Genomic DNA, 27,694 nt, shown 5'->3' on the forward strand with positions numbered 1-27,694 from the left:
ATGCTGCTTTATTTCTTACTAGAAGAACAATCAATCCAAAAATACACCAGGGTGTTGGAAGACCCAAAGAGAATGAAGATGCTTATCAAGGAGCTAAAAATTGTGTATATCTTGAATATGTTGAAATCATGAGATAAGGCCCTCACGATGTTAAGGGGTAACCTGAATCATATCGGCATACAATGCACAGTGACAATTGCCAATTCCTTCAGGATATGGGTTGAAAGGCACAATATAATAACCCATAACATTTAATCATCGTACTGTATGACCTGAACGGACAAACTCTGCTGGGTAAATCTAGACACCGCAGCATGTGTGCTACATACAAATACAATAACTGGAAGATATATTGGTTTCTTGTTGAGCTCGATTTACTTCATCTAGAAAAATGTGAACAGCTAGCTATATTTAGCTAGACATTTTTGCATTTTTACACCGTTTTAAAATATTAAAATAAACATTATTTGGTGTCCATCCACTTCTTCCCTCTGGAAAGTGATGCGTAGTCCCTATTGCATTTTTCCAAGCTGGATCTTCTTCCAGGCTTCAGAAGCAGTGAAAATGCAGGAGTCTATGATACCAGCTACAGTAAACGTTCCTCCGATAATGGCACATACCTATAGGTGGAAACAAGAGAAGAGTATTAGTTGTTAAAGACAGCAGTAGAAATGTTAGCATAAGAAGAAGTCTTAAAGGTTTTCTTGTCCTGAATGGTCAACGTTGAAACTCAATAACTTATTGAGCTGAACAAAAAGTAAAATTGTTGACAAGGTCAAGCTGAGAATTGGCCACCTAGCAACTAAAAGAACACGAGAGCCAGATAGGATTTTTTTTCTATGTAAATAGTAGGGATGTAAATGGTACCACTGTTCACCTAATAAGATTATTGTGTCCAGAGGAAGGCAAAAGTGGCCGTACGTGAGCCACTGGATGACACTACCCTAAAGATCAGCATGGGTTGTAGGAACTCCCAATCAAAAAAATCTCACTCATTTCTATAAATGGCCCATGTTTACAAAAAAAATGTTTTTGTTCACCAGGACAACAGCTGTTGTAGGACCCATGTTCGGACATGCCAGACATGATGACAGATTAATGCTGGTCTGCGTATTCTAATTTAGTTGGTGAAACGATCCCTCGGCTTCTGCGCAAACAAGAGTGTAGGAGAACAGAAGCTAGAAATAGTGGTTCTGTCTGAAATGGAATATGGCAGCTGTGAAAGCTAGTACCACTACGGAATGCTGCTTTTACGAAGCAAGTACTCCCAAGTTCCATTGAAAAGTTATAGACTACTGGCTACGTGATCTTCCAGCCCTTAGCTTTCAGTTGATCGGCAGTTCTCCAAACTGATATTTGAGCATGCATTCCTGGTTAAGGATTGTTGGGTTATCCCAAGTCCTTTTTGAAGGAGACTAAATTGGATCTCTCACTGTGTCCCAGTTGCAGAAGGATCCATGGACGACTTACCCCACTGAGCTATTATCCTATTAAATAGTGCTGAGTTTCCAAGGCATCCAACATTTAAAGGGCCAGGAAAGAGGGAAATGTGAGTGGGGGTAGGGCAGTGTAGAATAACCAGAGGGCCAAGGCGGGAAGGATGGATTTAGATGACCAGGCAGTCAATATGCTGAATACCTTTTAAAGGATAAAGCAATGTCAGCTTTGCCTGAGGCTCTACGTGTAATCACTAACTGCCCTGTATAGAATGATGAATGCAGTGCATAATAAAGCCCCCCTGTTTATACAAGTCTTTGAATGGGCTCCATGTTAAGTAGTCTTAGTATCCCCTTCCCCGTATATAGGGAATGGACAATCGCTTGGTATTTGGCAAATAAAAATGAGGGGCAGCAGCTCTAAATTTGTCACGCTATGGTATGGTTTTGATGTACAGAGCTAGTTCTATACATGTGTTTTTGGTTTATTGATGCTGTTTTGGTGATAGATGTAATTTGGGGTTTCTTTTTGGTTCAAATACAGCTCATGCGATATTCTAGTCAAATCAAAAGATCTTAATTCAACACGAAATGGTCGCAAAAAAATATTTCCTATAGCTCGTACAGAACTTATCTATATTTTTGACTGGGGCTTTTTAGCCAGAGATTAATATAAACAAAGGCTAATGTTTTATCCAAATACTTTCAAAAAACTTATATATTTTTGCATTGCACCGATTTATATCAGTTAAAACACATGGATATATAATAACTAAAATCAGTCTATAACTATTTATAGTAAAAATTTAAAAAAAATGACAATTCTTCTAGTGTGTAGAGAGGGCACCTGGGGAAGACTAGTGTGTATTCAGTAGGGATAGAGAATTTGGCATAACAGAGGTTTAAATGGCTCAGTTATCTGAGTGTGAGATTTAAGGTCAGATTTCATAAGAGTAACGTCTGTTGGGGGGGGGGGCTTAAAATAAATACTGAACCTTATTTGTGGTTAATTTTGTTTCTTGCCTCTAGCTCAGTGGAAGTGTTAATCATTAGTATGTGACCAAGTGACACAGAGGTTCCTATGCACAGTCTGAGAATTCACTGTGACGTGGGACAAGAGCTGCCAACACAAGCTGGGGGAAATATTGACTCTTTTAGAGAAACAGAAATGGTGTGTAGGAGCCACAGCACAATGAGTCACTTACTAAAAACTATTTGGAAGGGTCAAAAGAAAAATGGAGAAAGTGATTTTTCTTAAATTGAATCTGACCATAAATAGATGGGAGAACTGGTCTGTCTCATCATTACCAGATTACAAATAAAACAAACCATGTTGAATTTTACCCATATAAATATTAATTTGCATGCTATTTCACAACAGGATGCTGTCATAAAACAAGGGGTGAAGGGATCAAAGACAATGTGGGATGGAGATCTATTCTTCGTACATGGGATGGTTTCCATGGAGGCATTTTGGCAGAAACATGGAAAGGTTTTTTGCCACGAGCTCTATCCCACTACCTTGCCGGTGAGTAAAGTGGAATGTGCAGACGTCAGAACGCTTGGAGAGATGTAACAACTAAAAGGTCACAAAAGGGAAATCTAAGGCAGGCCTCCATACAGAGAAGATATTTTGGAGATAGAGGGTTAATGAATCACCAGGTGAAAACAGGATCAGGGGTGTATTTAGACTTAGGCAGGCTCTCACATTTTCTCCCTAAACCTACTACGCTTTATGGCAAGCAAATATACGATGTCCTATGTAAAGCATAGGGCAGCACCCTCAGTGGGTGAGACTGTGTTCCACTAGTAGACCAGGTTCCAAGTCAGGTAGGTTTAGAGACACATTGATTACAAACATTAAAAAACCCCCCACTGATTTCCTATTTCCCCTTTTTGGGAGGTGAAGCTGTTCACCCATTTATATTCATAAACTAAATAATTTTGTGATGTTTAGTGACCCATGATCCTAAAGATACAGAGTCAAGCTTAGGGGTCTCTCTTTAGATATTGAGCCTACTTTGTAAACACTGGTCCACTGAAAGGTATCACAAACCTATTTCAATTATTTTCCATGGGGTCAAAAAAAGCAATTTCAATTTTATTGTGATCTATTCCGTTTCATTTTTTAATCACATACGTTGAAAGAGCTGTTAGAAGCAATCATTAAACATAACTGGTATTATTTATTTTAACACTATGCTTAAATATTGCACAGAAATCTACTGCAACAAGTGGATTGATGAAGTATGTTTTATATTTGGAAACACATGATGCCAGATTCATATGGGCCTTCAATGGAATGTATTTGTAATATTTTCAGATAATGCCCTGGAATCAAAGCCGTCCTAATATACTCAAACCTAAGTATCACTGTCATCAAGAGGAAAAAGCGCTCTAAACCGCGTTATTGACACCATTTAATATTAGAAGCTAAGCAGGACAGCTGCCATAGATATCTTCCAGCCCACACTAAATACCAAGAAGCGCCCAGAAACACCAGCCCCATATCAATTTATGAGGAGACTTCAGTTCCGGAATCACCTAATCTGTAATGCTGAAAAGCTATTTGTTATTAAAAATGTCCCTTTTAGGAGTTTGCCCCACATCGCCTATAAGAAGTTAATTTCTGACCTGTAATGCAGGTTTCAGGTGAACCTGTGATTCACTACATGAATCTTCCAAAACCTTGTAATGACTTAATACTGGAATATGCATCTTATGTAAATTACATTATGCAGGGTTAAGTTGCAGACAATTGCCAGGCAGAAAGTCCCAAATAACCTAACTATGAACAAATTTGCAGATTCAAGGACCTTTGCCCAAAGTATAGGCTCAATAGAGTCCATTCTTTGTTATTTCTTCAGTAATACAAATAAAATGTTAAGAAAAAGGTTTATGTAATTTATTGCCAATTAGTGTTTTACACTACAAAACGCTAAAGCATCTACAGGGAGTACAATATTCTGGCCTAGAAAGACCCTCTGGATTGTAACCTGGAGCAGATCCCGAACCCTAACGGCTGAACACTAACGTTGCTAAACAGTAGAGCAATGGGATATGATGCCGTATCCTAGACCTCAGCATAGAGGACGGCAGCCATGCTTGGGATAGCGCCCAGCTAGAATGTACCACCGTTTACTGGGACTTTACTCGTCCAATGGGAGTACAACTCATATGCTTGGAAAAGGTTTGCAAAATAGATCTTAATGTGTATTTTCCGTAAGTTAGCGGTGGGGTGTGCCCTTAAACCTAGAGCCAGAGGTGAGGCCGTGCAAAACGTGTAATGGCAACACAGGTGGCCAGTGATACAAATTGTATAGGCCTGCATGCGTGGTCTTTTGCTTCCAAGAATGGTGTTGAATACATGAAGAGTTTAATGTATATAAGCATTTGGGGCCTACGGCTAGCAATGCGGGGTGAGGTAATAAAGACTTAAATATCCTCATCATTTTTCAAGATAACTATGCTTAGAAAGTGACATCAAGACTACTACAAAATGGTATTTTAAAGTAAACAAATGCCATTTATTAAAATTATATAAGCTCCAGTGTTTCATTAGAAATGTTGCCAAATTGACTGAAACCACTGGTTGTGTATAAACATTTTTGAACATTCTAAAAAGTGGCATTATTGTTTAAAGTGGAATTATGTGCTTCTGGATCTCCTGGTCTCTCTTAGTTCCCTTAAATCAGAGCTTCTCAATCTTAGGAAGTTCTAACATTGTCAGGGTTTTCTGTAGCAGTAGCTACATGGAAATCTTACATTTCCAAAATGTTAGCTCGGGGGAGAGGAGAGGGACAGAGGGATGGGATCCAAAAAGGGACTGTCCTCCTAGACAGGGGCATTTGGGAGACATGGTGGACTTCTTTAGAGGGTACTTGAGAAACATAACCTCTCATTAGCAGTACTAAAAAGGGTTGACAAACAAACAGCCTTAAATGTATTAACCATAACTGTTTAAAAAGATAGCTAAAGGGGCACTTGTGGCTTAAAGCAACCCTGGAGAACAAATTGGAATCCGGTTAGGAATACGTGACCGTCCACCCATTTTGCCATTTCGGTATGGACGGTATATTTAGCTAAACGAACATGCGTACTGCTTTCTTAACTCCGTATGAATGTATCCATTACTATTGCCTTATTTACCACAAGGCGTCTAATAATACCATATACACCATCCCCGTAATTCATCTAGGAATTGTTTTCACATGTCAATATTGAGACATTTAGTCCCAGAGGAGACCTTCCCCTTCAATCATGCTCTGATAGAACATTTGAGGCAGTCATGGGAACAAACAGCCCATGGAAAGTTTATATCATTTTTTCCTAGAATACATTCATATGGTTTTATCATATCATATGATCTACTCACCCATATCTTACACTTACTCCATACATCTTAGAACCCAATTTTAACTGTCACATTCTGTGCTACCCCCAATCCGTATACTTACAATTGCTTCTGTTCTGCCGTGTTACATGTTGGAACTGCAATTGCATGACTACTAATAACAGCCTTACTATGCTTTGTTAAGGACATCAGAGCGAGAACATTTTAATCGCATTTAAAATTGGAACATTATATACAAATAATAGATGATAGAGGTATATATTTTTATGCCTTTATTCTTGATGTCACAGATTGAGTGCAAACGTACTGCCAATTCTTGAAAGCTCACTATGCCTGTCTCCTCTAATAGTCATCAACAATCATTACAACAATAAAGTCTGCCATCAAATGCCAAAGCGAAAATGCATTTTAAGTTCCTTAGCCAATAGTTTGTCCCAGATACTATCTTTCATGGATCAAAATGTCACACTACATATAAATAAAAGTATTCTTTTTTTTTTATTAGATGCAAAATCATTAGATTGTGTTATTTGTTTACATGACAAGGATAAGCATCGTTGTGTGGCTGGAAGAACAAGATCCTTTCCAGGTCTTGACTTTGAGATCCAGCCGACACGCCATCTGATAAACACATGTAGGCAGGGTTATTGACAATGCAGTCGGCAGGACAGATGCCGTCATTAAGTTAACACAAAGCATTCTGGGTGAGAGCTTGGAATAAGGGTGTGTGAGAACTAGGGATCACTTTAGTTCTCAGACCAATCCCGCAGATACGGTGTGACCATCACGAAGCGGAGGGTTGGCTTATGCAGTGTAAAGGGAGACACAGTAAATGCAGATAAGAAGGCGATTACACAGTACATATGGACTTATGTGTCATTGCTAAGGCTGTATTATCTCCTCTACACTTCAGACATCCATTCTTAACCAGGTTGTAAACTATTAATGACCACAAGCTTGGAAAATAAAGCCACCGCCACTCATATTACGTGTGGTTTTGGATAATTAATCCAATTAAGAAAATACAGTTTAAAAAAATTAACGAGTAAGCAAAAATTAAGAACACAGATGGTTTAAGTCTCCCAAGAATGGTTAAGTAATATTCTTCAGATGTAGGGAACAGCCTCATAATTGAAGAAAGAAAAAAAAAAACCAAACACATTCAAAAAAGTCAAAGAGAGGTCTGAACATTTAAGAAAAAAAAAAAAGAGCAAATGGATTGAAATGGCACAACAAATGAAATACTGATGGAATATATGTTGCGTATTTCATAATAATCTCCACGCTCCACGTGTAAAGAATGACCTTGAGATACATACAAAGGATTCTCCCAGCTCAGGCTGTCCGAGACCTGCCCCCCACTTACTAGCGTTAATACTAGAGGCAGGATTGGCAACTGGGCATCATCCGTCCTGTGCCCTGTGGTGCCTTTTTGAATTTGAAGGAGACAATTACCTCCCTCTTGCCTGGAAGCAGCCGTCTAACCGGCCCTGGGAAACTTCCCCTTTTTGTATGTGCTTTGCTTTTGTTCTTCTTTCCATTTCAACAAGGGTTTACAAGCTTTTTGTATTCCTGTATATAAAAGGAGTCCCTTTACCCTCTTTTCTTTTCCCAGTCTTTCCCGTGCCTGTCGTTCGCCTCTTTAGATGGGGAAGATGGGTGAATTAATTACGTGAATAGATATGCTGCCTGCCTCGTGGACGCAAGACGATGTTATGAATGAGGCAGCAGCCCGAACAGCAGGTGCTTCTCCATCCTTCTTAACCCAGACACCATCTGTTTGGGGCACCAGCGGTGTCCTCTCTCTGAATAGTTTAGTAACAAAGTAGATCATTGGCAGATGGGGATTATACGATCATGGTTAGGGAAGGGCTGACAGGAAGAAAAACAGAGCGTGTACCCCACCGTGATTGTGACTTTGAAATATCCAAACACAAAGATAAGATGCTCGCATGGAAAGCAGAAGGAGTAAAAGCAGGGAGCCGAGCAAAAACAAATCACTACAGACGAGAGATACAGCCTGCACTTACCCAGAAACCTAAGCTTTCCTCTTCTGTCAATTAGTACATGTCCCTCTTTTCACCAAATAGCATGGAACTCAAGAATAGATGATGGAAGCATTTTAAATGACCAACCGAATGAACATGTCGATTAAAAACATATACAAAAAGACAATATCTATGTCCGTTATACTATTGTTTGTACCACATTTAGGGCTACCAAGTAATCTGTTTAGATAAATTCAGACAAAGAGCAAAGTTTTGGGAAGAAAAACACACTGTATTTTGTATTCACTACTTTAGAATACCAGATCATCGGAAAAATAATAAAAATAGGATAAAATAAACATCTTTCTTCTGAAGTTTTATTTTTCCTCGCTGGGTTCATTTTTTTTTTTTTTTTTATTAGCTGGCATGGCATGGGAGCTGAAATCATAAAGGTCCTATTTCGGGAACAGTGCTCCATGACGCAATTACAGGAACCTTTAATTCCTGAAATAACATTACTGGGATCTGTCCCAAACAGTTTTTATGGACCCAAAATGCTATGCTCATACGCTTAAAATAAAAATATTGTCACAGTGAGAAAATAACTCCCCCAGCATTGCTGAAGGATGGCTCTCGCTGAAACGTTGGGTGGTACCAATTCAGCATTTGTTTATTAGGATACTGAGAAAAAAGAAACACTTTTAGGCTAGGTTTCCACTTGGTTTTTTTTAGGTAAAAACGCCCATAAAAACGCCAATAGCGCCACCTGGCGTTTTTTAAGTGAAAAAACGCTGCGGCCAGATGTTAGCTGTTCTTCAATAGGAAATCGCAGAATGCCATATCCACTTGGCGTTTTTCTGTCTGGCGTTTTTTCAGTCCTCTTTGGCGTTTTTCAGCTTTTTTGGGCTCTTTGGCAGTTTTTCAAAATCGCAGCATGTTCACACTCTGGCGTTTTTTGCAAGGAAATCTTGGCGTTTTTCTCCAATAGAAGTCTATGGGAGAGAAAAAACGCCATGAAAAAGCCATGTGGGTTTTATGCCTTGGCGTTTTTTATGGCGTTTTTTCCACAGTTACAATGCAGAGGATGGACCCAGTATCTGTGTGTCCTACGAGAAATAGGCTGGAAACAAACAGTTTCACACAAAACAAAGTTCATATTGAATTCTACACCATTTGGAACAAACATGCCATTACAAACAAACATACGCGACGCATCAACTGGATCCTGCGTGCCAAAAGCAACAGCAAACAATTTGCACCATCATTTGGGGCCAATCTTCCTAGAGGAGCAGACATTCGGAATAAAGCACGCCTTACAAACCACAGAAAAGTGACAAGAGGGTCCGCCGGGGCGTTTAAGTAGAACTCTACCAAGTAAATGACATCAGGGGGCAGATACTTGCCATTTATCCTAATCCCTTTTAGCTGGGTGAAACCTCTAACTTGTAAAGGCTGGAAAAACTGCCTAAGGTAAAAAAAAGCAATTTCCACAGAAAGGCTAAAACGCCAGAAAAAACTCCAGAAAAAAACGCCAAAACGCAGGAAAATGCAGTGGCAGTTTTCTTGGCGTTTTTCATCAAGAAAAAAAACGCAGGACAAAAACCCAAGTGGAAACCTAGCCTTAAAGGGGTAAGATTGAAACAAAATTAGATAATGGAGCACACATTGAAATATAAGCCCCTTGATTATTTTATTAATGAAAATAAAGAAATGTAGCAAGGCAGATAACTCCTGGAGACAAGTCCACCTTACATCACTGAAAGTCTGTAGACTACGACATTACTGATGGCCACCGGAAGTGCGGTCCTGAAATGGAACCTTGTGACTTGGGTGTCTTCTTCCATCTCCCCAACAACATCTCTCTCTACATAACTTGGAAAATTAATGGAGCAAAAGAAGTCTGGCAAGGGGAACATTTATACGGACCAGTTTTTCTCTGATATAAAATGTTTTGGCTATGCCCATGCCTGCGGGGTATATTACTTTTGCCTGCTTGCAGCTCCAAAGCTGAGGCCATTTACTAAGGACTATGGTAGTATTATGCCGGTTCATTCATGAGTTTGCTACTGCAAAGTAGCTACTGTTGGGGTCAGTTTGGGTACAGGGTTAGAGCTGTATATTTACAAATATTGCGGTGCAAAACGACAACGTAAAATTAAAACACACAATGAAAAACAAATAAAAAAATAAAAAAAATAAAACATAATATTCCTGAAACTTTTACTGGCTACTGTAGAATTATCATTTTTACTCTATGTACTGTTTTTTGTTTTTTTTTGTTTGTTTTTTTTAAAGTAGGAAAATATTATAAATGTTTCCTAAAAGCCTACGTACCGTAGTTATAAACCTATACATCGGCTGCCGCCTCTCTGTGTATTTCACTGTGATTGGGCTTAGATCATAACGGAACCAGATGGCAGGGATAATTCGGCCCGTGTGGCTGTATGCAACGTATTCCTAAATGATAAAAAAAACAACCCTTTAGTACAATATAAACCACTGGAAATAGAACTGAAAAATAATCATTTTCATTACCATACAATCGAATATTGACATTAGGTGGATCAGACAGGCTGCAATTTTATTCAGAGAAGCTAATAATCTCAGCTCTCTTAAAATCGGAGGAAAATAATAGCATCAAACTCACTGTATGACAGCGACTATTTAATACGCCGAACAAAAGAGGCTTTCTTTAGTGTCTGACGACTATGTAACTCAGAAGGAACGTTTTGATTTCATTAAGGTCTTGTCTTTCTTCCCTGTCCACTGGCGTTAATGCGTTTTAAGGATAAGGTTTACTATTTGCCAGCCATTATCCTGCGGTGGCTATTCATTTCATCCTACACATATGACAAGATGGAGATGTACTCACCTTACTAGCTACTGTGTATTGATATGAAAATCTCTGCTTGCCTTTGAGATCTTCATATACTGTTGGCACTATCTTTAGGATATAATCATGGGACGCCAGCCCTGGAAAAAGAGGTAAAAGGAAATTTAGCAAAGAATAACTCCATTATTACGCCGTTACAGCATATACCATATGGATACTCTATATAGTGTCCACTTTAACTGGGGACACTTGACATCAGATCACACATGGCAGCACTGGATTTAATGCCGGTCTGGGGTTTGCTTTCCTTTAATCCATTTGGTGATTAGAAAAATCAAGTGTATGGAGATGTGTTCCGCCAAACACATCTACTGCACAGCGTTTAGTTAGAGGGTGTGGAAAAGGGAAAATCCACACGGAGGGATACTTCAGGGGATCCCTTCATGCATTTGCAAAAAGGGGCAACAAATTTAAAGTGACCAAGCAGCATTAAACTGCATATGATGGCTGGTGTCCCTTTAAGAAGAAGAAGGACAAAAAAAAATTGATTAAGATGAGCTGTATCCACTTTTTGACATTTGAATGGACCATATTTTAGTAAAATGATGTCTTTATGGAGTATGGGATTATTCCTCAAGTCCTAAATTAATAATTGTAGACACCCCCCATTTTCCTCTTTTTTTTTTGGCATTCAGAACCCAACTCATCATGTCAGCAACGTAGAAGTACAATAGGTAAAAGATTCTCAAAGTCTACGTACCATTTGAAGCCAATTTATCAGCTCCTCCCAAGGCATTGAAAGCCCCATGTATGTTCTCAACCTGAAATAAGACATGATTGTGAACACACACAGAGTAGAGGAAACAAAGTCATACATGATAACCATGGTCTCAACCTGAATATAAAGAGAAAAAGTGGAAAATCCACTAAAACATGGTCAAACCTGGTTTTGATGTTAAGGTCAAACACAAAAACTTAATTCTCATTAGGAATGACACACATACTAAAAAAAGTTATCAGGAATAAAACTTAAATATACAAAAAAAATATATATTTCAAAACTTGTAAAACAAATGTATAAAATGATATGGGTTCAGTAATTCACTGTAATATGCCTGCAAGGGACGCCCATAGCTAAGTAAACAGGACAGATACAATGGGTAGAATGCTGGCTGATACACAATGGCAGCGCATGACGTATGTTCTTATAGCACATGTCCCTCTCCTATCTCACCTCCCTGGTACCGCGCCAGCTTCAATACAATGACCGCTTGTTCTAGTTAACCAGAACCACTCCTTGCAATTGTTATATAACCAGAAAGGATCAAGTAAGAAGAGTGATGTGATGAGATAATGCAGCCGGGATCACGGCAGGACCACAAACACACAAGGGTTTGTTCACATTGATTACAGCAAAACGTACAAGCAGAAAAAAAGCCAACAAAGGAGATGCCTGGAATAAAGAGCAGTGTTCTGCGTCGATAAAAATCAGCTATCAACATTGTTATTCAAACGCACTGAACTGTGTAGCGGCCGAGGTCTTTTTGCCACAAACTATGTTGACACCAAGCCAAGATATACCTCAATATGTCAGATTAGGTGTACCTACACATAAAAATATGTACACAAAAGGTAAAAGTCTTATTAGACGCCCCCAAAACACTTACCACTAGCCATATATATCTACATGAGGCTCGCTGGCTAGCTCCCAAGCGGCTGGGAGATTCGAGGACCGAAAGTATGTAGCTGTTCTAGGAAAACCAACTCTCAGAAAGAAATTAAATGAACACAAACGGTATGTGAATAAGATGTGTCTGAACCCTCAAGTGCCACTTTACTGTTAAATTAACTTCAATTCATTCATGAGCCATAAATATTTCATTAAAGAAGGTCAGTAACCCCTTTGCGAAATACTACAGCCATACTCACTAGTGCACACTTACATAGTAACATAGTTCATAAGGTTGAAAAAAGACCAAAGTCCATCAAGTTCAACCTATATACATATTGTGTCCCTACTGTGTTGATCCAGAGGAAGGCAAAAAAACCCTTATGAAGCAGATGCCAATTGCCCCATACCAGGGGGAAAATTCCTTCCCGACTCCAAATATGGCAATCAGAATAAATCCCTGGATCAACGTTCTGTCCCTATTAATCTAATATCCATAACTTGTAATATTATTGCTTTCAAGAAACACGTCCAGGCTCCTTTTGAACTCTTTTATTGAGTTTACCATTACCACTTCCTCTGGCAGAGAGTTCCATAATCTCACCGCTCTTACTGTAAAGAACCCCCGTCTGTGCTGGTGTAGAAACCTTCTTTCCTCCACACTTTTCCAGGTGTAACACCGTATATAGTGACGTGGACATTGTAGGCTATGAAATGTGTCAGAAGAACCATAGAAAGGGGGACTATGAAAGGTGCTGTTCCTATACCTTTGCGTCACATGCGGAACGAGCACGCCAGGTAGGCACAGTGGTGGACATCTCATCAAACATGAACAAGCCTTTTTATAGCAGGACAAACAGGCAGACTAGATAAGCCGAATGGTTCTTATCTGCCAATCTTTGTTGTTATGCGTGTTACCAACACTTGTGTGAGTTATGGACAATTTGCAGTTTGTTGAGGTTATAAACACTCACCTGTAAGACATCACCAAAAGACAGCTTATGAATAAAGTGGCTCATGTCTGGATTCTGTGGCTGCGCTGTGGCACTATGTGTAGATACGTGGAAATTTCCAGGGACCTGAGAAAATGAAAACCAAGACAGACGGGGTTAACAGAAAAGGTTAAACAACACCAGCTGACTAGGACTACTCGCGTGTCAAAGTGGTGTGCGGTGTATAATGGGTCAATGCACCTCATACCACCAGCATGGGAATGGTTAAATGCCCACGTCCAGCAGTGGTGGGTAGATGGGGTAACACGCACAAACATTAACCTGAACCACAGTTTCAAAGTAAAATCTAAGCTCAGAACACAAGCGGCTTCAAATCAGTTCTTTTTCTTCCCGTGACGTAAGAGCGAGTAAATTAAAATGGTTAGTTTTCAATTAAAGAATACAAATGGAAAAAGCAACATCAGCATTTTTCACACCAACAGGTTTTGAGTTCAGAAAGCAGATTTCGACCTTGGGATTCTGGTTTCCATGGCAACCTAGGTCCTGCATAATACCTATGTCACGCAGCTATTCTGCAAACAACCAGCGTGTGTTAAAGAGCACTTCCTCGGAATTATGCACTCATCAGCGAAGATGAGGCGGCGGAGGGTCGTGTTTTAAAGAGAAACTACGTCTACACATTAATGTAGAGAAATAGTCAGAAGAGCAGACTCGTAAAGTCACATTATTCTGCACAAGGAAACTATTAGATGCACGGAGTCAAACCACGTACTTCAACATCCAGCCGGGTTGGTACACAAAACAGATTTAAAAAAATGTAAAGTACCTAAAATATGCATTCCTTAGAAATGAAAAAGAAGCACTTGCCTGAAGTAGAAGATGCAGTCTTGGCACTAATTGCCACACGATTCTTGCCAATAATTGGCTACCTGAATCAGCCAATCTCTGGGAGGAAAGCACTCCCACCTAAAATCAATGGGAGAGGGCTCTACACTAGGGAGCAGGGGTCTGAACAGCACGCGCGCTGGAGCTGCCTGGCCGTAAATATATCTCCTGCACGGGAACTAATATGGAGGGATTATGCAGAAAGAGACCATCCAGCTATCATATGCAAGAATCAAACGGAAAGGGTCCGACACTGGTAGAGACAATAAAGTTGCTTTGCTATATAATTATACTGCATATGTATTTTTTATTCTTTTATAAATGCACAGGTGTGTTGGGTTTCTATTGAAATACAATTCCAAATTATGATGTCATGCAACAAAAGTTCTACGGTGCAATTGTGTGTGTGCGCATTTTTTGCCCCACCCATATTATGCCATAGGCCTTCACGTAACAGAGTTAGACTCATTTCATATATTGATAACGTGTACTCCCTCACTTAACTGGATTTCATCTCACATTGATGGCACCTCGAATAGAATGCAGTTATGCCAAGAATTCCAAGCAGCGGGGCTATCTCAGAGATGCAGAACTGAAACTCTTGTGGGGATGTATACACGAGGCATAAATACAGAGGAGTTTAATTGTATTACCATGTTCATACTTCATAACAATGTGGGCTGTACTAACAAACATAAAACATGTCCATTGTGTGGTGCGCTGTGTGTGTGGACTGTCAAACAGATCAGGAATAGGCCAGAATATTATATAATTCGATTGTTTACTTTTTTGATTTGGGGAAATAATGCATGTGTTTATTATATACATATATCTTGAGTACAGCCCGATATCAACAGTACATGCTGTGGAGCTTCCAAGGACTGCTTTGGAGGAGAGAGAAAAAAAGGAGAGACACAGAGAGAGAGAGAGACAGAGACAGAGAGAGAGCCAGAGAGAGAGAGCCAGAGAGAGAGAGAGACAGACAGAGAGAAGAAAGGAGAGACAGAGAAAAGAGAGACAGAGAGAGAAGAGAAAAGAGAGACAGAGAGAGAAAAGAAAGGAGAGACAGAGAGAGAAAAGAAAGGAGAGACAGAGAGAGAAAAGAAAGGAGAGACGTCAATGTGTTTTTTCGTACCTTGTTTATAGTGAAGCGTCCTTCAAACCGACAGCCATTGCCATTGTTGAGAGGAATTTTCATAGAATTATCAATGTGACCAACTTCGTGTCTTCCCATTTCATCCTGAATATCCAGCCCCACCACTGAAAAACACAGGGAAGAAAGAAAAGTGAATACTGATAAAAATACATACAAGAATAATCTTACAGTGATGCAGCAATAATCTTAGTGTTGGCAAGCAAATATATTGTGTGCTATGGGGCACAGGGCCTTGGAAGCATAGGACTCAAGAAATGTGGGGCTCTGGGGACCTCTACTGTGTGCTCACTTATGGGGGCGTGAATGACAGTTCACAAAACAAAAATCACAAATGTCTGGAACGGATTGATTGTATTATCGAGAGCAGGTAGGACCCCCTGTCCACATTCGTACAAGCGGAGGATGGCAATAGTCCATCAAAACTTTTGCGAACAAGACTTTACATTTCCTGTCTAGCTTCTGTGCCTTCTGGTTCTATGATGCCTTTAAGGTCATACCACAGTAGCCATCTAAGCCCTAAGTAGCTGGATCCCCAACCCAACTCATATACTTACCTTCACAGTTCAGATTGGGCAAGCTGACATTAAGGCCCACTTCGATTTTACCGCCACTGTCTTTGTCGGGGTCATCGACGTAGAGCTCATTAACACTGAAACAGAGGACATGAAGTAAGATGGATCCCATAGACTATATTAGACATGTAAAATATATACAAACTTTGATTACATGATTTGCAATAAATGAACATTACATTTAAGAATGTAAATATTACAATACATTTTTAATCGCACTGATAAGGATCAATAAAACAGCTCCTCAAGGAATTGTGATTTTCTTTAGTCAACGAGCTAGTGTCTACTATGCTGGACCCAGATGTTATGAAAAACTCGTTGAACGTTGGGCATTTTTGGCCCTCTTTGAACTGCCTATTTTCTCAACCAACAACAAGAAGTGAGCAACCAACCAGAAAGAGAAGTAGAGGTGCGTTCTGGGATGCAACAGTTTTTAGGTGGCTAATCCACTTGAAAGCACTACTGAATGTCCCCGTATAAAAACTGGCGGAGCGCGGCGTTCTGTCCAAACACCAGCACTAAAACTGTTGAAATGCGGCGATAAGAATCTTCATACGCATACTTGGAGGACGCAGCACTTAACCAAAGATTCACTTCTTCTACACTTGAACCAGTTTTAAGTGAATTGTTTTTTTGAAGTGGAAATCTACCGCATTAATCTCTCTTGGCAAGCCAAAGTAAATAGAGGCAGATTTAATAAGAGAACTTAATAAAAACAATTATGTAACCTGGCAGCACGCTGGATGAAATGTGCTTCGCCGTTACCGAACAGTAATATTTGGGTGGGTGCAGAAGGTGTGGTCCTGTTCTTACTCACAAAGTGAATAAAGAGGAGGAAAAGTAGGTCAGGGAGAGGAAATCTCATTGAAACGGATTAAACGACAGAGAAAGCACCATTCAATAAAAAAAAGGAGGAGAAGGAGGAGACAAATTCCAAATGCTAAGTATTTACTATTATTTCACTTTGCTGTATTACTTCATGTGTGTAACATTCTTTTTGAATGCCGCACGGGTATTAAAATAAATAATACAGCCTGCAAATTACCGACGCAAATGCGATACTAGGAGTACAGAATGTGCATTTCTTCTAAACCTAGAATTAAATAGTATATCGCGAGGAGATTGCATTCCAATTCTACCGGGCGTCTATGAAACTGATGTTCGCCAAAGCAGCAAATAAATTTACAAAAGATAAATAAAAAACTAGAATGCGTGTGGGTTTTTTTTTTTTTTTGTTTTAAAAAAACAATTTATTTGGACTGGTCTACAAAAAAAGTTATGCGCTATATACAGATATGTATATTAAAAATAAAAAGGGATATTCTAGCTGTGTGGTTCTGTTTAAATCCAGAGGTGTCCCCACGTCTGCAGAATCCTCCCCATTCAGATTTGCTGCCTTCCCCAACCCTAGCATTTTTCCATACAAATGTGTTCGGATAAACACATCTCCATGTACGTGATATACTTAATAAAGTACTCTATTTTTATTATGTGTTTTTCTTTAGTGACGCTGTCAAAGAAAGTCAACTGCGCCTTTAGGTAGCACACCATAGGAAGTTCAGCATGTAAAAGGAATGTGATGAGACTGCTCAGCTTCCTATTGGTTCAAGATGCCCTTCAACCACACGATTAATTCTGATTGGTCACCGATTGGTTCAGCCAATCAAGAAAGAACAGTCAAACCAAGGTCACAAGTTAACAGAGTCCCCAATCAGGTCAATGGACGCACTAATAATGGTCTGGATAATGTCAGCATATGATCAGAAATGTAGGTGTAGAGAGGGTGCATTTTAATGTTCATGGAGTATTCATGTCACATAATGTGTTAATTGTTTTCGTAGTTATGCAAAATAGTTCTACCCTTTTTGTCTTATAGGCAGATGGCTGTTAATGAGATGAAGCTATATAACCACTATTGATGAGCAGAGCCATATTAGCATACATCCTGCTTTATGTTATGAATGTCATAGGCGTGAATACAGTGATCAATAAACACAACTCTGCAAGACCAATACACACTACAGCACTTGAGGACACGTCATATTCAAAAAATAAAAAGGCTTGCAAATTCATGATCAAAGCATCAACATCATATCCTGGCACCTTGTTGTGAAGAAAGATCTCCCCTGTAACCAGCCCATTGAGCAGTGGGACATGGTGGGCTTGATCACCCAATAGGGTGATCTTCTCCCCAGTTTTATAGACAGACTACCTCCCAACTCAGACCGACCACTCTGGGCTTAGGTCGGGATATGTCCCTGTATAATGGAGAGTCAATGTATAATCTGCACCAACTAAATAACTATAAATTATAGAAATCAAACCTTTGATGAGGGCTCAGGAGTTACAAATGGAATCATTCTTCCATCAGCATCTATTATAATTGTCACTAACTACTGTTAGTAATTTTCAGTCACCTCAGGTATGAATAGAACACCTTCAAGAAGGAGTAGTGCCATTAAACCAACCTTTCAACCAAATGCCTCTATGGCGTACCAAGCTGTATTTTTTTTTTAGGCCATCACATAGTATACCCTGCAATGCTCAGCTCAGAGTCCATTTAAAGAGCTTCGTCTTCCATTTCCCTCATTGTGATTGAATTTGTATTCATAAAGGCAAACATTCCAGGATTAAAAAAAAAAAAACGTAAAAAAAAAAAAATGAAATAATACGACTGGACACCGGCTTCACAGACCGGAAACAAACATTGTTGACACATACACATTTTTTTTTTTAAATGTATTTATTTCTTTTATTTCTATTTTCTCTACGCCCCCAAAAGCTTATGCGACTCTACATCTTTGCCTATGATGGAATAATAAAATGGTATCACCTAAAGACTCTTATCCTCATTATACCAAAATGTAATTGGAAATGACTTCAGCCTTTATTCAGTACTTAACATTCCCTGAAATAATCTTTAAATACTAGTTACTTGTCTGCCAATGTAGAATGTTATAACAGCTCTTATATAAGTCCTGAAAACCTGTAATATTTGATTCATACTCTTATCTATGCTCAAGGGTTATTAGGGGTATGAATACAGGTTTTAATTATTGGCCGTGGAACTGGGTCACTACAAAATTACCTTTCAAATAACAGGAGCACAGTTTCATGACAAGACCAACGTACGTCAGAACGGCATGTTGTATTGACGCGGCATTACACTCATTATTAGCTGTACGAGGCAAGCCGATTTGGGAAAAGATAAGTCACAATAAACATAGTAACAGAAAGTTTGGGATGAGTTCACACAACAGAAACTGGCGGCTCTGTGCCAAGTACGGCACCCGCCCCTGCATTTCTCATAATGAGTGGCATATTCCCGACGATGTAATGAAGGCAATGTGAAAAGTTAGATCTGGTCTACCACATACATACCGACACAAAGAGGTCCATTTACAAAAGCAAGAGTTTGCACAACAGTTGTGGTTTTAACTCCTTGACTTCATTATTAAATACAGACTATCCCCAGTGAGATTCTGCTACAGGAAGATATTGACTGGCACGTGTAACGTATAGTTAAATTAGTGAGATTTCTCCAATCTCCTCACACACTGAATTATGCATTATGCAGGGCCAACTCAGCTCCTCTTGCAAGTATTGGTCCTTCATAATGAATAGTAAATTGGCGGCGTTAGATCCACAACTCTTTTGCAAACGCTCACTTTAGTGAATAACCCCCAAAGACAACCTCACAGGTTTGTTATTTACCAATTCACCAGGCCCGGACCAGCCGTCTGGCACACAGGGCAAAAGCCTAGTGGGCGGCTGGCCGACAGCATCCCACACTCAGAGCAGGTGCAACTGCGTGTGACCACCAGCTGGATATGGCCGGCCGCGCGCTACGCAAGCATAAAAAAAAAAAAATATAATAGATATAGCGTGCTGCCACGCGTATCCAGCCATCAGCCACTGGCTTTAAAGTGCCAGGGCTGCCTCATCATCGCTAGTCCAGCCCTGCAACTACCCATGAAGTAAGCAGCAACACTCTTTGTGAAGGACATTTGACTAAATGCTCCACAAGCAACAATGAATCCCACTAGCCTTTTCATGAACAATGGTGTCCGGGCTTAGTGGCCCAGTGAGTTCAACCATGGTGCTTAACAGAGCACTCAAAAGGGGAAGCCAGGGGACTTTCAACTTATATTCAAGCTAATAAGTCATATCATTTAGAAGTAGACAGCATATAGCGTGTTGGGCTGCTACAGAATGATTTATTATCTCCCTCCACGTACAAGTGTCCGTTTCAGTATGCCACACAAAAGTTACTCTCACGCAGTTTCACTTCAGCTTTACATATAGCCCCCGAGGGGATATTTGTCATCAAATGCACAGCAACTGTATAAAACTGTTTAGTCATTGGTTTTGTGTAGTAGTATGTAAGGGAAAGTAAACTTTAAAAATATGCGGTTTCATTTTGGATAAACAAAGAGCTCGTTATCTTACTTATTAGAAAAAACAAATTATAAATATACAAAGCCACATATTTCTTTGCACACATTGGTGAAGAGGATATGCTACTAATTCAACTTTCATACGGAAAAGCGCCCGGACCACATTGTCTCGGTCTCTCCCTGCTTGGGAGATAATTTTTTTATTTTTTTTTTATTATTGAATTTTTAGTTTTCATTTCCTAGAAACGCACACCACTCTCAGACGATTAAATCTTTCCTTATTTTCTTTACATAGAATTAATAACTTAATGTGTACTATTTAATATGGACAGCACTAGCATAATGACTTTCTTCAGGATTACCCTCATGGATAGAAGAAAAGAAACCAGTAAAGGAATCCTTTAAAAGTTATGGCACATTTTGCCCATGAAATGCCCTTCCTCAGTAAGATTGACAGAAGACCTCCACTTCTTCTCCTCATAGGAAAAGTCTGTGGTAGTACCAGGCAGGAGAAGGTAGGACTTGTTGCTCCAGTGGCTACTGGTGCTCAAACACATGGAGCATGGGGTGGGATGCGAGTGGGACTGATTAGGAAGTAAGAAGAGCAAACACCACTACCCCATCCAATGACCAAACCTGGAGATCTCAGGTATGCTTGGTTCAGTAGGAGACTGGCAGTCTATATGGGGAGTCACAACCCACATCTCCTTAATGTCATCTGGATCCATCTCCTGAAGTATGTATTTTAGTTCTTGTATTTTATTTCACATAACTGAGCTTTTTTTGTTTTCTAGTTAAGCATATAAAATCAAAATACAGAAGGTTTAAGGGTAAAAAACAGATATCAGAGATGAATTATCATATAGAACTAAATATTAGAATATATTTCTCCTAGCGTAACGGTGGAATCTGAGCTATTCAACTTGTGGAGATTTTTTTTTTTGTACATAGTAAGTGAAGTGGTCACCATGAGATTCTATGTGTGAATATTCAGCAGGCAGGTTACCATAGGCCACTATCCAGCAACACAATATTCCAAGACACAATGTAAGTGGTCTCATTAAGAAACACAATCTTGAATGTAATGTGCCTAACTAAAACAAGAGCATACATATAAATATTTATAGAGCGTGTGAATATCAGCTGTAGAGGTATGCAATGTACAATCACAAAATGGGTCACACATGCCAAGCATATGTGATCATGATGGTAACATTATTGTAATGCAGCCAGATGAGTGGGAATTTTAACAGGCATCGTCATGGTTCTACAACACCTACAGCACTTTTTACTGTTCTTTTCGGCTGTCTGTAGACATATAATTAATTTATTAAATATTACTCAGTTAACAAAACACAGGGTTCATTAAAATACTCCGAAAGATTACCTCCCTGGTTCGACTGATGTATCCCTAACAGACTAGTACTATTGGGTTCCCAGCAAGGCTATTACGCTGTCTGCATAGGTGACAAACTAAATTCAATTTTAATTAGTAGCCTAATAGAATTAAGGGGAAAAAATATGGCCCGAAAAGAAAGTGAAAACAACAATGTACTAAATAAGACTGGACAGAATGGTTGTCTTTTACATTTTCTTTTACAAGGCCTCCATATAAGAAGGAAAAAAAAACAACAGTTATATTAATGTTTGGTAATATGTAATTAATCGTTCAGTAAATCTCTCATATATGAAATGGAGATGCCAACTTTCCAGTCCTATGTCACTTAGCTCATTTTGTATAATAACTTTATGTAATGATGTCTACTAAAAAAGCAACCAATATAGTTTAGGAGTATACGTCACATGTTTTCTATGGTTCGTCTATCTCTTAGTTGTGTCTCCCTGTTGTTGGAAGCCGTTAGAGTGTTTTAATATATACATAATGATATACCATCCACTTGATTATAGGATAAGGGAGTGGATTCAATTTGCAAATTAGTCATCAAAAGTTCCACCGCATAGCTAGCAGCACAACTTAAACCTTTATTAGTTGTACTACTACAAAAATCATATTTTACATACTTTGATAATATCTGATAAGAGTTTAACCTGTATTACATTCAGATATGGTCATTCAGATATACTATTGCAGAAGACAGAAACTGGCTTCTACATTTGGTGTATCTGGGACCACTTCACATTTAGATTTATAAAGTGCTGTTCCTCCTACTCTGCTGATCTTAACACGAAGTTAATTAATTGCGTTGGAAACATCATTGATTGTATTGAAGAATACCCAAATAATCAATCCTATTAAAAGGTTATTCTTTGTCATATTTTTTTCCTGGGAACATGAAATTGTCACTAAGCCTTTAGAAGAAATCAAAATGGCAGATCTATTAAGGGTTAAATGATGATCATACAATAGAGTACAACGGATCCTTTAGCGAGAAGAGTTTACTTGGGCGAGTTAAAACCCTTAATCTATATTAAAAATTATTAATTGTGAAGAGGAATTTGGCTCTTGTTACAGGAAAAAATGCAACCCTTTGACACTTAACACATTAAGAACCTGGTGAAATTAAATGCCTCATCTCAAATCACATTTAATTCACAGTTTAGTGAATAACCCCTAAGACTGTATCTGACTCTTCCTTATTTAAGCACAACATTTTTCAGAGAGGAATGCCATCAGACAGGAAAGCCACAAAGAACCCGACCTGCAAGGACTGCAGCATTCTTGATCCTATCTGCAAATCAGTGATGTCACTCACAATATATTGTTTTACAGAGCAGAAAGTAGAAGAATTATGGTGCCTGGGACAAAAATGGAAGTTTTGCTTCTCTGGCCACACACGATGATGATGTCACAGCCTCACAGACGCAAAGTGGCGATTGGTGCAATGATGGATTGCAGATCTACATCTCGATGTGTTTCAGCCGCTTGAGCCCTCCATGTAACCCTCCACCCATGCTGTCTGTCATTTTTACAACACGTACATTATTATTACTAATTGATTTGGAGCCATCATATTCTACAATGGGTCATCACAACATACCCATACCTGGGAACTTCCCAGGGTAGGCTACCCAGAGCTTCCCTTCTTCTGGGTGAGTGGCTTCCTGTAGGAGACAAGAGGCACGGCTTCTCCCAGACAGCCTTACGTTAGCCGAGAAAGGGCTTACGTTAGCATGGCTGGAGAAAGGGAAAGAATACCAGAGAACTAGGAAAGCAGTGCTTCTCCTTGAGACTGGGCATCAAACCCAGAGAGTTCCCGGGTACACAACAAGGAGCACATCACATAACAGAACTTAACAGAGACAAAAAGTAAGACAGGCCTTGCAATATAAACACTGTAAGAGACAACACTAGATAGCAAATAATACGTTTCTACCGTAAGTTTATTAATCCTTGTATAAGACTTTGTATAAACAATATAAGATTTAGCTGCAGAACAAGCAAGCGAGGTAAACATATGCTACATACACAATAGTTAATGCTCCATCAAACTATATACCCTTTGTAAAGATATAAAAAAGGTATAACTTGACCACACTGCTTAATGACTTTAATTCTCTTTTCAATGGGAAACAATTAAAGGGGAAGTTTACTGCCCCCGAAAGCCCTACCAAGGAAGCACGCTGCAGCTGTAGCTACCTTCCTCTATGGTCCGTCGAGATCAGTTGGATCGCTTTCCAAGCATGTGCACAGGGTTCAGAATAAGGGTTTGCAGCTGAAGCGCCGTAAGTATATCATGTGCTACAAAATGTAACAAGCTGAACACATCTCCTTAGCTAAGGCGGCCAAAGAAAAAACTTAAAGGGACCTATCTGCTACCATAGGCATTAAAGCGCATGATGGCTGGAATGTATTTTTTCCCATAAATAGGCTGATGGCCACACCATAAATGTAGACACATGGTGCACCCAACTGGGCTTTTGGCCACAGCACATTATGTAACTTGGGGCCCAATAATAATGCCATACAAAAGGGCTAATATCTGTATATTTTTTTCTGGCAATGTTGTAACCCTACAGACCTACAACAGATGGAATCCCTGATGAAAGAAGGGATTTTTCTAATCTTATCAGAAACTGTCTCAGTCTTGTTATCCACTCCCTAATTACTAAAACAAATAGAAAAGAAATACAGCCTCTGCCCCACACATTCAGTATTAGTATCACTGGATATTGTATCTTAACAGTCACAACCGCAGAGAACGACGGCTAGTTTATCTATAGCCTTACTATAGTAATTATTGCCCCTTAACTTGTTTTTTTTTTTTTTTAGGTGTTCCTCACATAGTAAAGTTAATGTTTCTAAAACATTCAATATGAAACCAAAGCAACACAATGTGACTGCTCCAAATGTAGAACTTTACGATAAAAATGATACAAATGTAAAAAGTTCTCATAGAGTCCAAAACAGGGATAAGCAACAAACATATGACTGAAATTTGATTAAATGCCTAGCGCACAATGAATATGTAACGTCCTCATCGGATACTTTGCCTACCCCTGGTGCAAAGTTACTAAAAGCAGACATTACTGCTAAAAATGATTGTTGACAGAATGAACATATTGCATTCCCTTTAAGAATGCTTATTTTTTTAATACTCCTGAACAAGAAACAACGCAAGAATATTTTCAAAGAAAAAGAAAGTAAAACTCCAGCTTCTTCCATCAGGTAGACACCCAGGTGGTGACAGGGCCCGACAGTATTAGGTGATCATGCTGTGTTAGTAGGCCAAACCTAATTAGAATACTTTTTCCCTTACTAAAAATTCTGAGAGGATTGACAACTAAGAGATGAGAAATGCGCCACTGTATTTGTTTATCTTTGAGGTATCCGAGTATTAAAATGGTTGCTGTCCCTGGGCGAAAATGATTCAGGCACTACAGATAAACTGGAGATGTTTTAAACACATATCCGATACAAGCCGCTGAGCTCAGAACGGGAGAAGTGCATAGCAGATGAGTGAGTAACATCGGACCAGCAGCCCAAGAAGTGGAGTTTTAAAGGTTTGTTCATTGGATTCATAAAATAACGCAAACAGTGAAACAATAAAGTGGAATCCACTTAAGATGCAGTGCCAACAAAACAGGAAAAGGTTTTATATACCATTTAACCTCTTAAGGACCGGGCTGCTTTTTTCTTTTTGTACCCTTCAAGACCAAGGGTGTTTTAAATACTTTTGTTTAGCTGTAATTTGAGTTTAGTGTACCCACACAAGTTATATATAGTTTTTTACAAGAACAAGAAGGGCTTTCTTCAGATACCATTTTTTGATCATATGCTCTAATTTACCAAAAAATAAAGTATGCTGAAAAAAAAAAAAAACACTTTTCTCACTTATTTTTTATAATATTTTACTCATATACAACAGATAATTAAAAAAAAACTGCTAAATACATTCTACTATTTGTCCGGAGTTTAGAAATACCCAGTGTTTTTATGTTTTTTTGCAAGGCATAAGGCAATAAGCACAAGTAGTATTTTGATATTTCAAAACCATTTTTAGATCGCTTTCTAAGCTTGTCTCATGCCAGGCACATCATTAGTCAGTTAAAGGTGAAATGTCCCATTCCACAGCATCTCTTGATAAATTCAGATTCCTAATACATCCTATTTGTTTTCTCTTGGTGAACATCAGAAATAAAAATAAAAAGATCTTAATAATGTGATCATTTAAACATACATCATAGTTTTATCTCAGATGGGACGTTACTTTTGTAATTTCTAGCATGGGAAACTAACAGTGGATTGCAGTCTAGCTCTATGGTTAGTTAATTACCAACTTCATGTGTTATATTAACATTAAATTGTTGTTCTGTATATCCTGTAATAGTTGTTTTGAAATGTATGGTTAGAATATTGGTGGGGCCAAGTACCTTAGTGCAGCATTGCCATACAGTGGTGACACATACATTATACGGGAACATGTCAGTCTTTGGCCTTTGCCTACCAGATACTTACATCTCATTGGCAATAAATCCGGTGAGTTCCGACAAGAAAAGGAAGGTGATGAATAAGCAGCAGCAAATGGAAACTACAACAAAACAAAAAAAAAACTACAAGTTATTCAAAGAATAAAAAAAATATATATATAAATCTGTGCATAGAACCTGCGATGACAGTCAGAAATCATGTGAATATGACTGTTCTGGGGGAGAAAGGTTACACATCCTAAAAGCAAACATAACTTAGATATAGCAGGTGGGACTGAGTCAGACATGCAAATACACTAGCTAAAGTAAGAAGGGAAAAAAAACGTCAATACCATACTGAACATCAAAAAGAAAACAAAAAAATAAAAAATAGTATTAATAACAAAACAGGGTCTCTATGTCTGTACAAAAAAGTTTAAAAGTGGTCAACATACGACTTCCGCCGTACACTGCCTGACTGCTTGGATCTGAATAAAAACTTTTAAATATATAAAAAAAAAAAAGAAAAAAAAAGTGGTCAACAGCAAATGCTCAGAAAAATACCCCTCGCATCTTATAATCCGACCTCAAATATAGGTCAGATAACACTAGAGCCTCCTCTTGATCCAGATTCCGCCGCAGCACTGCAGGGGACCTGGATCCTCCTCTTTTGCAGCCGGTGAGCTTCTGTGCGATGTGCGCAGACAACCACCGCTATTGCCCTCCAAGTACCGGCCAGTAGCGGAGGTTGTTTGCGTGCATTGCACAACATTCGCTAGCTGCGAGAGAGGACGATCTGCTGCAGCACTGCAGGGGACCTGGATCCACCTCTCCGGCAGCCGGTGAACGTCTGCACAATGCGCGTAGACAACCTCCGCTGCTGCCGGCAGGTCCACTGGGGATTCTATGATGGAGCACCGGTGTCACATGACCTTCCAATGCTCAGTCAAAGAAGCTCCAGCGAAAGTGCCAGCTAGCAGAGGTTGTGCAGACGTTCACCGGCTGCCGCTACTAGACACTAACGAGTCTGGAGCATGGGGGGGGGGCGCAGAGTGGCATATCAGGGGGGTTATAAGGCATATCAGGGGGCAGAGTGGTATATCTGGGGGGTATAAAGCATATCAGAGGGCATAGTGGCATATCAGGGGGGTATAATGCATATCTGGGAGGCAGTGTGGCAAGCCTGGGCTCAGATGTGCATAACTGGGGGGGCAGGTCGGGAAATAAAAACAAGAAATGCATTTTTCTCAGTTTTTTTTTTTATTCAGCTGTTTTTCATCATGTTTGTTTATTAAATATTTTTTTTATCCGATTAATCAAAAAAATGTTCGGCCAACTAATAGATTATGAAAATAGTTTGTTGCAGCGCGACAGCGCATATCTATTGGAACTGAATACAATTCCAGCTTGCACCTTCATTGAAAAGGTTTCGTTACAAAACTGTACAACTTCAACACATGAATACAATCATTCCTTTCCAAATCACCAATAGCAGTAATACGTGGCCGACACACAGCAAGAAAGGGTTAACAAACTAAAGCCATTAATGTGGCGATACAGTAAGACTTCCGCCCGGCTCAGAA

At 39.2% G+C, this 27,694-nt stretch overlaps 1 protein-coding gene across 1 annotated transcript in view; it reads right to left on the reverse strand.

Moving 5' to 3' along the window:
* Window positions 1-512: 512 nt before the first annotated feature.
* The window catches only part of LOC149297924 (endoplasmic reticulum-Golgi intermediate compartment protein 1-like), a 37,211-nt gene continuing 10,029 nt past the window's right edge, over window positions 513-27,694 (reverse strand). The window contains exons 6-13 of the mRNA XM_089488087.1: window positions 26,161-26,233; window positions 15,829-15,923; window positions 15,254-15,378; window positions 13,255-13,359; window positions 11,372-11,432; window positions 10,651-10,751; window positions 10,113-10,235; window positions 513-620 (exon numbers count right to left, since the gene is read on the reverse strand). Coding sequence (XP_089344213.1) covers window positions 513-620; window positions 10,113-10,235; window positions 10,651-10,751; window positions 11,372-11,432; window positions 13,255-13,359; window positions 15,254-15,378; window positions 15,829-15,923; window positions 26,161-26,233 — 791 coding nt within the window. The remainder of the gene's footprint in view (window positions 621-10,112; window positions 10,236-10,650; window positions 10,752-11,371; window positions 11,433-13,254; window positions 13,360-15,253; window positions 15,379-15,828; window positions 15,924-26,160; window positions 26,234-27,694) is intronic.

This window comes from Sceloporus occidentalis, unplaced genomic scaffold (genome assembly GCF_023333645.1).
Source record: "Sceloporus occidentalis isolate IW3139 unplaced genomic scaffold, rSceOcc1.0.p SCAF_36, whole genome shotgun sequence".
Taxonomy (NCBI): Eukaryota; Metazoa; Chordata; class Lepidosauria; order Squamata; family Phrynosomatidae; genus Sceloporus; species Sceloporus occidentalis.